The sequence below is a fragment of the Tachyglossus aculeatus genome, chromosome 5 (assembly GCF_015852505.1).
Source record: "Tachyglossus aculeatus isolate mTacAcu1 chromosome 5, mTacAcu1.pri, whole genome shotgun sequence".
In the NCBI taxonomy this organism is placed as follows: domain Eukaryota; kingdom Metazoa; phylum Chordata; class Mammalia; order Monotremata; family Tachyglossidae; genus Tachyglossus; species Tachyglossus aculeatus.
The window spans coordinates 48,059,309-48,077,446 of record NC_052070.1 but is presented as its reverse complement, the minus strand read 5'-3'; the positions used below and the strand labels follow the sequence as shown (position 1 = coordinate 48,077,446).

General features: G+C 53.2%; 1 protein-coding gene across 1 annotated transcript in view; it reads right to left on the bottom strand.

The window, feature by feature from the left end:
• Nucleotides 1–4,925: 4,925 nt before the first annotated feature.
• The window catches only part of TMEM201 (transmembrane protein 201), a 44,674-nt gene continuing 31,461 nt past the window's right edge, over nt 4,926–18,138 (bottom strand). The window contains exons 7-11 of the mRNA XM_038746473.1: nt 15,824–16,041; nt 8,602–8,673; nt 6,860–7,153; nt 6,069–6,206; nt 4,926–5,099 (exon numbers count right to left, since the gene is read on the bottom strand). Coding sequence (XP_038602401.1) covers nt 5,002–5,099; nt 6,069–6,206; nt 6,860–7,153; nt 8,602–8,673; nt 15,824–16,041 — 820 coding nt within the window. The 3' untranslated portion in view covers nt 4,926–5,001. The remainder of the gene's footprint in view (nt 5,100–6,068; nt 6,207–6,859; nt 7,154–8,601; nt 8,674–15,823; nt 16,042–18,138) is intronic.

Genomic DNA, 18,138 nt, shown 5'->3' with positions numbered 1-18,138 from the left:
CCAGGTTCCTCCTGGCCCACAGCTCCCATTTTTAGAAAACACTTTTTAGGAGCCATGATGTCCTAAGTATGCCCGCTCTCAGGAACTTAATACAGTGTTCTGCACACAGAAGGGTCTCAATAAAACACTTATTGAGAATTTAAGATTTGCTTTGAAGGCTTGGTGTCTTGTACGTATTTGAGGGCTAAAACCCCCAGTAACCACTCAGAACCCATAACCCTTGACTTCAAAGTTCCCTTTGGGCAGGGACCTGTATCTACCAACTCTGTTGTATGTTCCCAAGCACTTAGTACAGTTCTCTAAATATCACTGATTGATAAATAGCCCTCTTCTCCCCAGGTCTCAGCCGGATGGGAGAAACAGGGCCCAAAAGCAGTTCGAGGTGTTTGTAGATGGTAGAACGAAAAAGCTGCTTCACAGAGGCAAATCCCACAGAGGACTCCCTGTGGGATAGGGACAGTGCTCCCCGCCCCCCTCACTACCTCCTGAGCCAGGGTCTCTCAGCTCACCTCCTTCCTCCTCAGGTGGGAGGAACTCGCTCTGCATCAGGATGGCTCATAAGGAGCTGGGTCTGCTTGGAGAGCACCCAACCCAGCGCAAACCTCTCCCCTTCCTTCCTGGCTCCCAGGGGATGGTTCCAGCTCGCACCTGATTTTCCACAGTTAGGGGCGGATTCTGAAGTAAAGACAGTGGGGAATAAGCTGTGCTGAGCCCCAGTAAACAGGCACCGGGGTAGGGGGGAGCTGCAACGGAAGCAGCTTCTCCCAGTCTGGCTCCGCCAGGCTCACTTGGCTCCCTGGCTGAGGCCCCCTGAGGAGGTCCGGCTCCCCAGCTCTGGTGGCTCCTGGCCCCGCCGGTGAGGTAGCCCTTCTAGACACAGCTGTTCAACCAGGTCTCACAGCCACCACCCCCTGAAGCACCCCTGACTTCCTCCCTGCCTCTGCTGCAGTGTTGGAGGGACACCTGTAGACTTGGGAAGAATGGCGAGTGACCTTTGACCTGAGTAGGGGGGTTGCCACCTGCCCAGGGCCCAGCAGAACCCCAATCTGCACCAAGCACCCTGGGTTTTGTTTTGCCTTTGAGCAGGAGGAATGGAGATGGAGAGGTTACACCAGCTATGGGCGGGGGGGGGGGGGTCACGTCCCTCACTGGAAGATGTTGGGTTCTTTGCTGGCAAGAATCCTAAATCAGGCCACCACTCCCAGCCCCCTGTATGACTAAATCATCCACGACAGATGGAGGCCTGGGACGGGATGGACAGATGGAGACCTGAGCAACAGCATGGTGTAGTGGATAGGGCGTGGTCCTGGGTTCTAATCCAGGCTCCACCAAATGTCCGCTGTGTGACCTTGGGCAAGTCACTTCACTTCACTAGACCTCAGTTACCCCATCTGTCAAATGGGGATTGAGACTGTGAGCCCCAGGTGGGACAGGGACTCTACCCAACCCAATTTGATTGTACCCACCCCAGTGTTTTAGAACAGTGCATGGCACACAGTAAGTGCTTAACAAATACCATTATTATTATTTTTAGTTTTCAAAATACCTCCAAAGAGGGCTCTCCTCCATAGCCTAACATCCTGTTTCATCATCCACTGCAGTGAAGGAGACACAGGGAATGGCTTTCTTCCCGTCCCTTAAGTCCATTTCCCCATGCTTGACCTCACCAGAGCCGGGTCTGCCTTGCAAAGGGACTAATTGCCCTGGCCAGCCTTCACCCTTCTCTTAGAGGTTTGGAATGACCCCAACCCCTCTAGGCTCCACTCTTCATCCCTCTGCCCTACCCAGCATCATTCATCCCTCCATTGCCGGGGGCCAACTTCACCTCCTGTCCTCCATTCAATCACTGGTATTTACTGAGCACCTACTGTGTGCCGGGCACTGTGCTAAGCGCTTGGGAAAGTACAACTAATAGACAGAATCTCTGCCCTTGAAGAGCTTATCACCTAGTCTGGGGAAGACAGACATGAAAAGAAATATCTAGACTAATAATAGTAGTGATATTTGTTAAGGGCTTTACTATGTGCCTAGCACTGTTCTAAGCTCTGGGGGGGAAAGTTGCGGATACAAGGTAATCAGGTTGTCCCACGTGGGGCTCACAGTCTTAATCCCCATTTTGCAGATGAGGTAACAGGCACAGAGAAGTTAAGTGACATGCCCAAAGTCACACAGCTGACAAGTGGCGGAGTCAGGATTAGAACCCATGACCTCTGACTCCCAAGCCCATCCTTTTTTTCACCAAGCCACGTTGCTTCTCTAGGAAGTGAGAGTATAAAGATAGGTGCCACATGCCAAAGGGGTGTATGAGGGCTAAGTGCTTGGATCAGTACCACACCCTGCCCCCACATCCCTCCTGGATCCTCCGCTTTACTTTGCTCAGTTCTGAACCCCTCTCCTCACACTGTACCCCAAATTTCTGGGACCTGCCACATGTGAATAAAGATCAACATGGGAGTGGTTTGTTTCAAAATATTTTTTTTTTAGTTTTCTTTGTTTTTTTTTTAAAGAAAAATAAGTCATTTTTGCTCGAAACATGGAATAAACTAAAAACCGCGGGGCCACCGGTGATACCCACCGAGCGCCCATCAAAGAGACACCGTTTAGCACTTACACCAGAGAGGGCACCCTGGCCCAAGCGACTGAATGGGGCAGGCCCACAGCTCCCAGCCTCTCCAGAAAGCTTGGGGCATCCAGAGGCCAAGTCCAGGAGAGCTGGGAGAGGGTCCCTGCATCAGAGTCAAGCCTTGTGTTTGGGGGGAGTAAGCGAAGGGGTAAAGTGGACGGGAGAGGGAGGTAACCTCCACTGGCCAGCTGCAGGCTCTGCTTTCTGTCAGGGGGAAGGGGAGGGTCTCTAGTGTGGAGCTACCTTCAGCCCGAAAAAGTTCTTTATAGTGGGACTGAGACACGGTGATCCCAGCTTCAACTGTAACCTTTAGCCTACGGCACATGTCCAGGAACAGGTAATGGTTTTGGAATGTGGTGACTTCTCCTTGAAGCCACATACACCATCCCCCAGCGATGTCACAGTGCACAGTAGTAAGCTTCAAGAGAACAGGGAGTTGGGGACAGGACATGTAATGCTAAGGTACGGTTTTGGAAGGAGGCGCACTCATATAGCTGAGGAATCTCTCATAATCCAACCCTCTCTCCCCCATGACACACACACAAAATTAAAACAGCCCTAACCTAAACCCTGCCGTCGCACTGAAAGGGACACTTCACCATCAAATGACCTACAGAGCAGAAACCTTCACAAAAATAAAGTCTCTTTCCTAAACAAGTGTATGAAGACCAGTCCCTATCTCCACCATTCCCCTAAACCCATCCATAATTTAAGGTGGGGGCTTGGTCTCCTCCAAACCCAACTCCAGGAAATGAGGCAAAAAGTCAATCTTGCTCTGTCCACGGACACACAGGCAAACCCAGACAAACACACAGACAGTTCAGCATCAGTCAGTCCCTGCCTCATGCCCTGGCCCAGCATGGATTTTAAGGGCTCTTACGCTCTGTGAAAACAGGCCTCGGGCAGGGCCCCAATCCTCCTGTCCCTCATGCTGGGAGAAAAGTGGGGAGAGAAAGGGGGTGGACCACTCTCACCCCTGGCCGGCTGAAGGAGAAGGAAAAGGAAGTGGAGGGACTATGTTGCCAACTTGTACTGCCCAAGCGCTTAGTACAGTGCTCTGCACACAGTAAGTGCTCAATAAATACGATTGATGATGATTGACGATGATGATGATGGCCAGCTGGGAGGTCAGGGGAAGGGGCCTTGGAAGCAGCACCATGTTTAGTTCAGGCCCAGCAGAGCATGTGATCACTGGGGGAGCGGTGGGCTCATGCGGGCTCCTTGCTGGCATGGAGGGGAGAGGGGCAGAGTGTGTGGGTATGGGAAAGGGGCCCTTTATCAAAGTCTTGGTTGGGGGTGGGGGGGGAGAGGGAGAGAGAGAGAGAGAGAGAGAGAGAGAGAGAGAGAGAGAGAGAGTGTGTGTGTATGTGTGTGTGTGTGTGTGTGTGCGTGCATGCAAGCAATCCAGGAGTTGTCCCACATCAATGGGATTTGAGTAGAGGGAGACTGGCAAGGCCCAGGATGGGTGGCAGTGGCAGTGTGTGTGTGTACATCCACCCACACACTGGCAGGGCAGTGAGGGGAAAAAGGAGGGAAATAATGGGCATTCAGTGCACTCCCTGGCCTGGCACCTCCTGTAACAGGTGCTGATGTCACAGTAGAACTGTTATTCCCAGACCCCTGCTCCTGGCAATGTCCCACCCCACTCCCCCAAACTACAGACCCAATGCCCTGGCAGTGGTGGGCCAGCAGGTTGGGGGGGGGGGGGGGGGGGGAGGAAGGGGGGGGTTATCACATGCAGAGGAAGCAGGTCATCACCTGTCCCCTGAGCCCCAAAGCTGATCCACCAGCAGGGTCACAGCAGTCACAAGCCCAAAGAAAGGTGGGCACCTTCCCACCCACAATGGGCACTGGAGGGGGCCTTCCAGTGGGGAGGAAAGGCTGAGGTTCATCCAGATGAGTGGCAAAGTCTCCAAATGCCTGGGGAATCCTGGTGTAAGGGAGCCAGAGGACTATAGCCCCGATCCACAAGAGAGAAAGACCCCTCGGTAACTCACAGGCAAGACAACGTGCACTGTCCGGGGCTCACACCCCCACACCAAGTCACTGGAGCTGGTGCAAGCTGACTTGCTTCCCCTCCAGCCCCAACGGCTGACCCATTTTCCCCAGCTCAGGAAGCCAGGGCAGAAACCCCCAGGAGGCTAGCGGGAGGCAAGAGAGCCACTCCTCCACCCCCCAAGACCCTGCCTCCATGCTGAGGGTCCTCCCCAACTGCCCACTGCCCTCAGCAGGAACCAGGAGCAACGGTGAAAGCAGCAGTAGCAGCTCGGACCCCGGCGTGGAGCCGTGAAGCCCACACAGCCCGGCTCCTCTGGCTTGAGGGTCCCTGGGGGTGGGGTGGGGTGGGGTGAGGAACGACTGCAGGATGAAGGGCTGAGTTAGCGCAGACTCTGGTACAGGTAAGCTGAGGTGAAGAGAGCGTTGGCGGCCAAGCTGACGGCCAGGAGACCTCTGAGGAGAGAGCTGCCAAGGCGACCTTAGGGGGCGAGAAAGGGAAGTGGTTAAGGAGGGCAAATCCGACATTCCCACCCAGCCCCATCTGCATCCCTCCCTCCAGTCTTCCTATTCCTGCTTCCCAGTCCTTGCTTCACGTGGTCAGATTAGCATATGGGGGTTATGGGATGGACGGAGGGACAGAGAGCCCTCGCTTGGGTCTGCTGCTTGTCTGACAGGGACATGTGAGTTCTTGTAGCCCCCATTCCTGACCTCTCATCTTGCAACTGGGGGCAAGACAGGGAACTCAGGCAGGCTGGCAGGGAGGTGAGGGGAGCAGCTCAGAGCCAAGGGCACCTCAGGCAGCAGCCAATCAGGAGCCCAACTGGCTCAAGGACAATCTTAATCTAGACAACCTCAGCCTAACTCTTCTCTGCTTCCAGCGATCTGGAAGTATCTCCCCAGAGTGGCAGCCGCTCTCCCTCCAGCCCCAACGCCTGATCCATGTCTCCCAGCACAGGAAGCCAGGGAAGAAGCCCCCAGAAGGCCAGCGGGAGGCAAGAGAGCCACTCCTCCAGAGAAAGATTCCCCTCAAGACCCTGCCTCACTTAGTGCAAAATAAGATTTCACTTTGTGCAAAATAGTTTCCACCTGTGCAGACCTGGAAGTTGGGGGCAGAAGGTGTTGCAAAAGGAGCATGACATAGTAAAATTTTAGGTGCCCTTGATCTCTGGCCTCTCTGCAGGAGGCCACAGGGACCCATCCAGGTTGCTGGTCCAGCTGGGAGGGAGGGGTCTTCCTCGGTCTTCCCTGGGAGCTGGGGGGACTGAACAGATCCCAGAGCAGGGGCTCAGCCCCATCTCTTCCTTCCTGAATCCCCAGACGCTTATTTTCTGGGAACTAGACTCCCCCGGTCTGTACCCTGAAACTCAACCTAGTCAGAGTAGCTGTGCCCAGTTCCACTCCGGGTACATTCCGAGTACAGCTGGCCTCCCAGGGCCGGAAGCCTCACCTCTCCAGCTGCCCACCTCCTCTGGGCAGCCTTTGGTGGTGGTGTCCACCACACAGGCTGATGAGTGCGATGAGCTGTCTTCTTTCTTGCCCGAGTGGTTGCTGCAGACGCTGCCACCCTCCATGAAAGACTTCATGTCTGGGAAGGCACAGAGAGACCCTCAGTAGGCACTCCGGATCAGTGACCACCACCAGTGCCAGAGGAGAGCTGGCCAGCCCAAGTCACCAGGTCCCAGCCACTGGGTTCCCCCCTTTCACAACTTATGCCAAATCCATCTCACCCTCTCAACCAACTGCCTTGCAGCTACTACCTGAGTGGGATGCAACAGCTGCTCATGACAGCTAATCAGCAGGGAACAGAGAGGAGCTTTACGGGCTACTGAAAACTGTAGAAAGGCCCCTGCACCCTTACCTCTTCCCCTCAAGTCGCGCAGAGAGAATAGTTCCTAAGGAAAAGGCCTGCTGGGGAGAGGGGGGAGTGAAAGGCAGCTGGATTTCTGAGGCAGTGTGGGGTGTAGCTACTCTCCTATTCCTGTTCCATGGCTATAAGCTCACTATTTTTCCCTGGGAAATCAGTCTGGGGAACTAGGCTAGGGCTGGGGAATTGGGTAGGTGGGCAGCCCTACTAAAGCATGGAGCTGAGAGCACCCAGGCTCAGACAGGGACCTCCCACCCACCTACCTCCCATTTCCCTCCAGGACTGCTTGGCCTGCTAAACCTAGAGGGGTCCCAGCCCCAGGAGGAATGAGGCCCTTTTGTGGTGGGGCAGGGAGGTCTTGGGGAGAGACGTACCTGGGGGGAGACCCTGCTCTGGCCGGCCTTTGGTGGAGCTCCGGGCCAGCTCCACGGTGAACATGCTGCCGTCGGGATGGGCGGGTTCGTCTGAGCTGCTTGGGGTGAGGGAAGCCTCCCCGGGGGATGGGAACAGCAGCAGCTTCTGTCCCTTCAGGTTGAGGCGGGCGGGGCTGATGAGGGGCCGGCGGAAGCGCAGGGAGCCGGAGCTGGAAGCCACAGAGCCGGCCACGGAGGGGGCCGGGGACGGTAGCGGAGAGGGCGCACAGCTCCCTGACAGCAGAGAGAAGTAATCTGGTGAGGAAAAGAGGGGGTGCTTAGCTGGGTGGACGGGTTGGGAGGAAGGGGTGGGAGACCTGCAGGAGAAGGTCAGGTCAAAGGGAGCAGAGGTGGACCGTGAAGAAGGATCTGGAGGGCTAACCGGGAGCAGCGTTCTGGGAAAGTCCAGCCTGGGCTGAGAATCCCTGTCTGTCCAGCCCTACCTGGCTCCCAAGGAATTCCTGGAGACAGGGATCAGATCCAGGCCTTGAGTCTGGCGGGAGGAGAAGGGTGGTATTGTGTAGAATTCCTTGAGGGTGAAAAGTCCCAGCATTCCTGTTGCTGTGTCATGGCCCTAGAGCAGAGGGTTTGTTTGGGATGCGTGGCTCCCAAGCTCAGGACCTGGTGGCTGCCTCGAGCCAATGCACTGTTGAGACCTGCATATAGAGTGCTCAGGGAAGCTTGTGGATTCTGCAAAATTGTTCCTACCTGACATCAGGTCTTTCCTGTGCAGAGTTGGCGGGCAGGTGCCTAAGGTACTGCACAAGGTGTGCAGCATGCTAACATTAGATCCCCTTGACTCATCTGATCTCCATCCCCTCCTGGAGATCACAGGGCCCTAGCCAGATTGTTGGTCCAGCTGCAAGCCTGGGGTGAGGGGTGGGGAGTGTAACCCCAGCCCCAACCCACTGGATGAGAGGGAGGCGCAGATTCAGATTTTCTGAGTAGCGGCTGGATGGCCCTCTGGGAATAGAGCACAGAACAGCCCGAATACAAAGTGTGCTCGCCACCTTAGGAAGTCTGCCCTATCTGCCAACACTGCAACACAGCTGCAGACCCCAACCTGCTCCAGGACAGAGGGTGTGCCTGGTGGTGATGATACCACCACCCACCTAAGTTCCACCTCTGGAGCTGTTAAAATGCACACTGTACCCCTGATTCTGCTAGACCCTGCACCTTGACTACACATTTGGGAAACTGGGAATGCTCTTCCAACAAAGCTTATCTGTCTGGATGGACTGTGACAGAACTTTACAAGGGACGGCCGTGGGGCTGTATGCACGGTGGACCTGGGGTTGCAGCAAGGGGGAGGAGGGCTAAGCAGCCCGGAAGAAAAGAACTCAGGGCTGAAAGGAAAAACCAGACTCTGAACCAGAATGAATGCCAATGCAATGGGAAAGTCAGAGCAGGGTTGTGAGTGTGAGTCTCTGTCCACCCAGCCAGACCTCAGCCTGCCCAGGAGCGGAGAGCTGATGCTTGGGGACCCTAGAAATGGAAAGGAAGGCCCGGCTCGCCGCTGGCCAGCTGTAGCAAATGGTTTTGCCTCTCTGTGTCTGTTTCACCAGGCTGCCACAGGGAAAGAGCCACCTTCCCCAGGAAGGCAACGGAAAGTGCTTAGGGAATGCCTAAGCAGCGGCTTCTCTGCCTGCCACTTTTGGGTTCCCTGCCCCTTCTCCCTCCACCTCCCCCAAGACACCACATACCTGACCCAGGGGCCTCTCTGGTCTGGGATGCCTGGGAGGGTGGGCGGCTTCCACTGAACAGATACCCAGAGTCTGAAGGGCAGAGGAAGAAGCAAAAAGATCATTCACGCATTCATTCAACTGTATTTACTGAGCACTTACTGTGTGCAGAGCACTTGGGAGAGTACAATAAAACAATAACACATTCCCTGCCCACAGTGAGTTTACAGTCATCAGGGCCAGCCCAGTGCAGGATGCGCCTGATGACTCTGGGGTGGAGGGGTGGGGGCCAGGGCCCCAGAGTCAGCTGCCCCTGCGGAATTGGGAACAGCACTACGAATGCCAGTTGTAGCGGGTTCTTCACACATGGAGAAGTGATGGTCTCATCTTGAACAGGGGATGAGACTACTGTAAGCTCCTTGAGGGGAAGGAATTGTGCCTGCCAACTCTATGATACAGTACTCTCCCAAGGGCTTAGTATGGTTCTCTGCACACAGTAAGCACTCAATGAACACCACTGATTGATTGATAGGAGGCGACAACTGTCAACCCCTTCCAATCACCACCAACCAATTAATAGTATTTACTGAATGCTTACTATGCACAAGAGAACTGTACTAAGTGCTTGGGAGAGTACAATACAACAGAATTAGCAGATACTTTCCCTGATGCTTCTGTCACCTGTCCACTGGGCAAGAGCTGGCTGCTGAAGGAGAGCTGGGTGGTGGTGGGGAGGCGCAGGGGAGAACAGGCCAGACTGTGTGGAGGTCAGGGAGTGGCCTTGGTGACCTCCACCAGGGATCAATCAATCAATCATATTTATTGAGCGCTTACTGTGTGCAGAGCACTGTACTGAGCGCTTGGGAAGTACAAGATGGCAACATATAGAGACAGTCCCTACCCAACAGTGGGCTCACAGTCTAAAAGATGGGGAAGGTGGAAGTGGGGGAAAACGGCTAGGGGCAGTCGGGAGGAGGAGACTGGGGAAGAAGGACAGGGAAGGAGGTAGGGGTAGCAGGGGAGGAGATGGGGGAAGAAGGTAGTAGCCGAGATCTGCCCTTCCCTCTCCATCCAAACCGCAGCCACGTTAGTACAGTCATTCATCGTATCCTGATTGGATAACTGTCTCAGCATCTTTTCTGATCTCCCAACCTTCCTGTCTCTCCCCACTTCAGTCTATACTTCACTCTGATGCCCAGATTATCTTTCTACAGAAGCGCCCTGGGCATGTCACCACCCACCCCCCTCCCCGCACCATCAGAAATTTCCAGTGGTTTCCTAACAACCTTCGTATCAGGCAAAAACTCCTCACTATTGCCTTCAAAGCTTTCCATCCCCTTGCCCCCTTTTATTTCACCTCCCTTCTCTCCTTCTACATCCCAGCCTGCACACTCCACTCCTCTGCTGCCAACTGTCCTCTCCTCCAGCCTGGGGAGCCTAAGACAGAGAGCCAACAGGGCCCTTGTTTCAGGGTGACACCTTCCTAGCCTGGGACTCCCTCCCTACTCCTGCTGGGACAAGGACGGGGAGAAGGAGGGGAAGGGGAAGAGGAGGACAAAACTGGTCTCTCCACTTTAGGTCAGGCCCAGCACCTCTCTTTCCCCTGCCCCAGCTGCAGCATCTCCCTGACTCTCAGCCATGACCAGAGCCAGTCTGAGCACATCTCTAGTGGGCCTGGTGGCCTGATAAGAGGAACCCAGGGCCCCCAGAGAGCCTCCACAGCCTGCCTATATTACTTCTCCTTGCCTCAGTTTCCCCATGGGGAGAGGAGGGCTCAATCCCCAAAGGGCAGTCCATTAGAAGCCAACCAGGAACGGAGAGCTGGTGGGTCTGAGGCCACCCCAGGGGATTTGCTTTTCAGGCCGAGACCAGAGGGGAAGGATGTGAAGGAAACCCTGAGGCCTGGGGACGAGCCACCTTAAGACTTGCGGTTCGCCTTTATTCTGGCTTCGCCTTTATTCTCCGCACAAACCAAAGCTTGGGTTTCCAATGAAAGATTAGGAGCAGGAATTGTTCTCTCTCTGAAGTTAAGACCCACTCTTTCATCCTGCAAAGGGTAATTATGCTGCACCGAAAAGGAGGAGGAGAAGAAAAAAAAAGCAGTGAGCAGAAATCCCTCCAGCTGCTCTTGCCACCAAAGTCTGCCTCCTCACCTCCAGCTGCAGGGACCTGGGGGAAGTCGGGGCCGGGGCCTCGGATTCTGCTAGACGCCCCCAACATCTCTGCTCCCATCCGAGATCCTGGCCACTCTGCCCCTGGATCGAAATCCAGTTCTGAATCTCTTCCTCTTACTTATCCTTTCTCTTGTCTCACGTCACTTCAACTTGCGCTTTTTGCTCATCAGTGGTATTTATTGATCACCTACCAATCATATTTATTGAGTGCTTACTGTGTGCAGGGAACTTTACTAAACGCTTGGGAGAGTACAAGCAACAATATAATGGACACACTCCCTGCCCTCAATGACCTTACAGTCTAGAGGGGGAGACAGACTTTAATATAAGTTATGGATATGTACAGAAGCGCTGTGGGACTGGAGGTGGTGAATAAAGAGAGCAAGTCAGGGTGATGCAGAGGGGAGTGGGAAAAGAGGAAATTAGGGCTTAGTCAGGGAAGGCCTCTTGCAGGAGTTGTGCCTTCTTCAATATGGCTTTGAAGCAGGGGAGAGTAATTGTCTGCTGGATCTGAAAAGGGAGGGCATTCCAGGCCCGAAGCAGGATGTGGGTGAGAGTTTGGCGGCGAGATAGATTAGAGGGAGATACAGTGAGTATACTGGCGTTAGAGGAGCGCCAAGTGTGTGGGCTGGGTTGTAGTAGGAGAGTAGCGAGGTGAGGTGGGAAGGGGCAAGGTTATTGAGTGCTTTAAAGCCAACGGTAAGAAGTTTGTTTGATGTGGAGGAGGATGGGTAACCACTAGAGGTTACAGAGGAGTGGGGAAACATGGACTGAACATTTCGGGTAGAAATGCAGAGCACAGCAATAAGCGCTTGAAAGAGCATAATACAAGACAGGTGGTAGACCTGATTCTTGCTCACAAGGAACTTAAAGTTTAGAGGGAGAGACAGATATTACAATAAGCAACAGATAAGGGAAAGGCAGAGTATTAGGACATGCACATACGTGGTAGGGTGCTGGGGTGAGTAACCAAGTGCTTAAATGGTCGTCTCAGGCCAACCTATTCACTGGGCCTCATTCTGGTCTCTCCCTCTGGTGACTTCTTGCTCACGTGCCCCTTCTCCCCCACCACTCAAATCCACTGGATGACAGCTCTCTCCATCAGCATGGCTTAGTGTATAGAGCACAGGCATGAGAGTCAGGAGGACATGAGGTCTAATTCCAGCTCCACCACTTGTCTGCTGCACGATCTTGGGCAAGTTACTTAATTTCCCTGTGCCTCAGTTCCCTCACTTGTAAAATAGGGATTAAGACTGTGAGCCCCATGTGGGACATGGACTGTGTCCAACCTGATTACTTTGTATCTGCCCCAGCTCCTAGAACAATGCCTGGCACATAGTAAGCACTTAATACCATTAAACAAAAATCCTCTTTTGAAACCCCACCTCCTCCCAGAGGCTTTCCTTTCCCAATGAGTTTTTCTTCTCTAGTTACAACCTCCATAATTATCATCTCGGCACTCAGGCATTCCCAGCTCCCACAACATATGGGCGGGCAGATCGAATCTGAGCACTTATTTACTCATCCATCCTTCCATTCTTTTCCTTTCTACCTGCAAATGATTTTGTGCCTACCTCCTTGCTTAGACTGTAAGATCCACTTGTATACCTGTTTATTCAATTGCAAGTTCGCTTATTTCTCCTGATCACTCAATTTGTAAAGATTCGTTCTGATGTAAGTGGGTTGGCAACGGATCTCTTGCTTCTGCTGGACTTTCCCAAGGACTTAATACAATGCAGGGCATTCAGTGGAGCTCAATAAATACTATTATTACACTGTGAGTGCAGGGATTGTACCTTTATCTCTACTGTACTCTCCCACGTACTTAACACAGTGCTCTCCACCCAGAAGGAGCTCAATAAATACCAATGATCAAAAGCCTGAACCACCCTAATCCTCATGCCAGCCTGAGCACACCTTCCACCCTAAGAACTGCCACAGAAAAGAGGGATGGAGAACAGGGTGCCAGCTGAAGCTCCCAGTAAAGGTCCATTCATTCATTCAATCGTATTTATTGAGCGCTTACTGTGTGCAGAGCACTGTACTACGCGCTTGGGAAGTACAAGTTGGCAATATATAGAGATGGTTCCTACCCAACAACGGGCTCACAGTCTAGAAGGGGGAGACAGACAACAAAACATGTGGACAGGTGTCAAGTCATCAGAATAAACAGAAATAAAGCTATATGCACATCATTAACAAAATAAATAAAATAGAAAATATGTACAAGTAAAATAGAGTAATAAATCTGTACATATATATATACGGTGCTGTGGGGAGGGGAAGGAGGTAGGGCGGGGGGGGATGGGGAGGAGGATCCTTGGAAAAAGGGGGCACAAGCCTGTAACCTTGGTGTTATCCTTAATAACAATAATAACAACGATATTTGTTAAGCACTTACTACATGCAAAGCGCTGTTTAATAATTATGGTACTTGATAACAGCTTACTATGTGCCAAGCACTGATGTAAGTGCTGGGGTAGAGAAAAGCTAATCTGGTTGGACACAGTCCCCATCCCACATGAGGCTCACACTTTTAATCTGTATTTTATAGATGAGGTAACCAAGGCCCAGAGAAGTTAAGTGACTTGCCCAAGGTCACAGAACATACATGTGGCAGAGCCAGGATTAGAATCTAAGTTCTTCTAACTCCCAGGCCTGTGCCCTATCCACTAAGCCATGCTGCTTCTCTTCCTTTCTCTTCCTCTCTCATTCAAACCATATATTCAATCTATCACTAAATCCTACTGGTTTGATTTTCACAACATCACTAAAAATCCATCCTTTCCTCTCCATCCAAACTGCTACTACACTAATCCAAGCATTTATCCTATCCCACTTGAATCAGCCTCTGTGCTGACCTCCCTGCCTCCTGTCTCTCCCCACTCCAGTCTGTACTTCATTCATTCATTCAATCGTATTTATTAATAATAATGGCATTTATTAAGTACTTACTATGTGCAAAACACTGTTCTAAGCACTGGGGAGGTTACAAGGTGATCAGGTTGTCCCACAGGGGCTCACAGTCTTAATCTCCATTTTACAGATGAGGTAACTGAGGCACAGAGAAGTTAAGTGACTTGCCCAAAGTCACACAGCTGACAATTGGCGGAGCCAGGATTTGAACCCCTGGCCTTTGACTCCAAAGCCCGGGCTCTTTCCACTGAGCCACGCTGAGAGCTTACTGTGTGCAGCGCTTACTTAGTACAGTGCTCTGCACACAGTAAGCGCTCAATAAATACGATTGATTGATTACAGAGCACTGTACTAAGCGCTTGGGAAGTACAAGTTGGCAACATAAAGAGACGGTCCCTACCCAACAGCAGGCTCACAGTCTAGAAGGGGGAGACAGACAACAAAACATATTAACAAAATAGAATAAATATGTACAAGTAAAATAGAATAATAAATATGTACAAACATATATACAGGTGCTGTGGGGAGGGGAAGGAGGTAAGGTGGGGGGGGATGGAGAGGGGGAGGAGGGGGAAAGGAAGGAGGGGGCTCAGTCTGGGAAGGCCTACTTCACTCTGCTGCCTGGATCATTTTTCTACAAGAATGTTCAGGCCACATTTCCCCATTCCTCAAGAACCTCTGGTGGTTGCCTATCCACCTCTGCATCAAACAGAAACTCCTTAACATCGATTTTAAAGCACTCAATCACCTCGCCCACTCCTACCTCACCTGACTATTCTCCTACTACAACCCAGCCTGTATACTTCACTCTTCTAATGCCACCCTCCTCACTGTACCTCGATCTCAATCAGGCTGCTGACCTCTCGCCCACCTTCTGCCTCTGGCCCTCCCTATTCATATCCGACAATTACTCTCCCCACTTTCAAAGCCTTACTGAAGAAGGAACATCTCCTCCAAAAGGTCCTAAGCCCTCCTTTCCTCTTCTCCCACTCCCTCCGTGTTGCCTTGACTTGCTCCCTTTAGTCATCTCCTGTATATACGATATATGTTTGTACATATTTATTACTTTATTTTACTTGTACATATTTATTCTATCTAGTTAATATGTTTGGTTTAGTTGTCTGTCTCCCCCTTCTAGACTGTGAGCCCACTGTTGGGTAGGGACCATCTCTATATGTTGCCAACTTGTACTTCCCAAGCGCTTAGTAGCGTGGCTCAGTGGGAAAAGCCCAGGCTTGGGAGTCAGAGGTCATGGGTTCAAATCCCGGCTCCGCCACTTGTCAGCTGTGTGACTTTGGGCAAGTCACTTCACTTCTCTGGGCCTCAGTGACCTCATCTGGAAAATGGGGATTAAGACTGTGAATCCCCCATGGGACAGCCTAATCACCTTATAACCTCCCCAGCGCTTAGAACAGTGCTTTGCATATAGTAAGCGCTTAATAAATGCCATTATTATTATTATTAATTTTAGAGAAGCAGCATAGCTCAGTGGGAAGAGCTTGGGCTTTGGAGTCAGAGGTCATGGGTTCAAATCCCAGCTCTGCCAATTGTCAGCTGTGTGACTTTGGGCAAGTCACTTAACTTCTCTGTGCCTCAGTTACCTCATCTGTAAAATGAGGATTAAGACTGTGAGCCCCCCATGGGACAACCTGATCACCTTGTAATCTCTCCAGCGCTTAGAACAGTGCTTTGCACATAGTAAGCGCTTAATAAATGCCATTATTATTATTAGTAGTAGTAGTAGTAAAGTAATCTGCACACAGTAAGCGCTCAATAAATACGACTGAATGAACAAATCTCCCGACCCAGCTCCACAATAGTTATATACATATCTGTCATTTATTTAATGTCTGTCTCCCCCTCTAGACCGTAAGCTTGTTTAGGGCAGGGAATATGTCTGTTACATTGTATTCTTCCAAGCGCTTAGCACAGTGCTCTGCATATAGTAAGCACTCAATAAATTCAATTGACTGACTCAAGAAGCCCAGAGCCTGCCTGATCCCCAAACCCACCTCCGGGCCCAAGTTCACCACAGCACTACCCAGCCTCCCAGATTCGAACGACCAAGAGGGAGCCCCCTCTCCTGGGTCTCTCCAGCTTCCCCCACCCACCCCGAGACCCCGCAGCCAGTGCGGTGTTCCCTCTGGCCTTACCTGTGCGCGTCAGGGAGGGGATGGTGCCCAGCGAGAGGGCCCGGTTGAGGCGTCCCGGGAGCGAGGACGAGGACGCTCGGCGTGGGGATCGGAAGAACTGCTGGCTGGACAGCTGGAGGAAGCTGGGAGGAGCCGGGACGAACAGAGAAGGTGACGGGACGGGGCAGCCGAGCCCGTTGCCGCTAGGGAAGAGCACCTTGGAGTCGCCGGAGAGGTACCTGCCAACGAGACGCGTGGCCCGAGGGGGTCAGCCCGGCCGGGCCCCTCCTGGCCCCCAAAGCACCGAAGTAGCATCCCCCTCCCTCGGGGCACTGGTGTGTGGTGGGAGTGACGGGCCGGCCCCTGGATGGGTGCTCGCGGGAGCAGGTGCGAGTTAGTTGAAGCAGGGTGCAGCCCTGTCCACATTCACACCGTTAGGAGCGGGTGGCTGGGAAGGGCTGGGTGAACCTCGCTCCCCCCACACCCTCCCCTCCCAGGGGACTCGCTCACACGAGGCCTCCCTGCTGGTGCCAGGCAGACTACGTTTGCTACGGCCACACAGGTCTCGATTTTAAAGTGACACTGTCACCACCACCGACCTTCCTTCCTGAGTCCTCCCACCTCACCGCCCCAGAGATGACCACCATCTTCAATGGCATTTGAGTGCTTACTCTGTGCACAGCACTGTATTAAGTGCGTGGGATGGCCAAGAGCCTCCCCAACACGTCCCCATGTCCTCTCTAACTCTGCCCCATTCTCAGAGGAGCAGGCACCATTCCCCGGTCCCCCTCTCCGGGTCTGTTCACTGGGACCGCGGGGTCTCTGGGGTGAACTCAGCTGGGACCAGTGCTGACCGGCTCTCTGCAGGAGGCTGTGGACGGGGCCACGGGGCCTTATTGGTGGCCGGGGCAGAAGGTCAATTTGCCCTACCCCGCCATTTTCCAAGGGCGTTCCAGTGCTGGCCCGATTCCACACGGCTCCCTCAGAGTTCAAGACCAGCCCCTCACGAAGCCCACTCAGGGATTACCACCCTCCGTTCCCTGTCAGCTCACTGTTGGCAGGGAACTTGTCTACCGACTCTGCTGCGTTGTACTCTCCCAAGCGCTTAATACAGTGCTCTGCACACAGGAAGCACTCAATGAACACAGCTGATGGATTGATTGATGAGCCTCTCGGGCCTTGGGCTGGCTTCCTCCAAGGCTTAGGTCGGCCCCAGCTTCCCAAAGCGAACTCTGGGCCCTGGGTGACAGTGTCGCTTTAATTTGAGAGCAGGACAAACCACACAGGGGGACTCCAGAAGTCCCACAAGCCACAGTTCCAACCATGCGCTGATTAAGGCGACTTGGTTACGAGAGGCCGGGGCGGGGAAGAGAGACCCGGGAGATTAATACGTGATTAGTCTGCTCCGCTGGGGGAGTTGCGGGGGGGTAGTAGAGGGTCAAACCTTACCTCTGGTCCCACGGGACAAGTGAGGCTGCTGAGACTCTGAACTCAGCCCCCGGGGTGGACGTTTGTCCAGGCCACAGAGCGAGGCTCAGGCTGTGGTCATGTGGGCAGCCCCGGCCCTGGGCGGGTCGGGACGGGCCTGCTTGGGAAGGAGGGTGCCCCGGCCTGCGTTTGGGCTGCCTCAGGTCAGTGCTACAGTTTCCACTCACACGTGCTCGTGGGATTGAAATATTTAAAAGAAAAAGTTTTTAAAAAGGAAAGCGTTCACTCTGAAGCATAGAAGAGGGGCTCTGGGTGCCCTGGGAGTTTTTCCAGATGCCCTGGAGGGCCTGGCTAGGAAGGGAGATCAAGCGCCAAGCCCTTGTGTACCCTGTCAGACTCCTTTTGGTTTTTGGGGTGGGGGCTGCTCGGGCTCTGCTTAGGCGGAAGCCACCTTGGAAGACAAATTACCAGTGGCATCAGCGCTGGGACCGGGAAGGTGGGGGGCATTCCTGGGGACCAAAACGGAGCTTTGATCTCATTGGAAATGGGAATACGGAGGTGAAGGGCACTGCAATTTGGGGGTGCCCGTCTCCAAAAACAAGGACGAGAGTTCACGAAGGAACTCCAGCAGCTGGAGAAGAGTCTGCTTGAGCACACATCTACTCCCTCCTGACCAGGGGCCGTTGCTGCACCAAGGGTAAAGGCCCAGCCTGGTTCCCTGTTGGCCCCTGGGCTCTTCCTCCAGGCAGTGTTCAAGAATCCATCCAGACACAGACTCTTTGTTGTTCAAGCCCCCTCCCCAGTCCCTCCAGCCCCTCTACTCTGCCCGCCCCCACCCGGACTGGGTTCCTATGTGACTCACCCACCCTTGGAAAGGTACAGTGAGGAGACCAGAGACTTTGACAAGG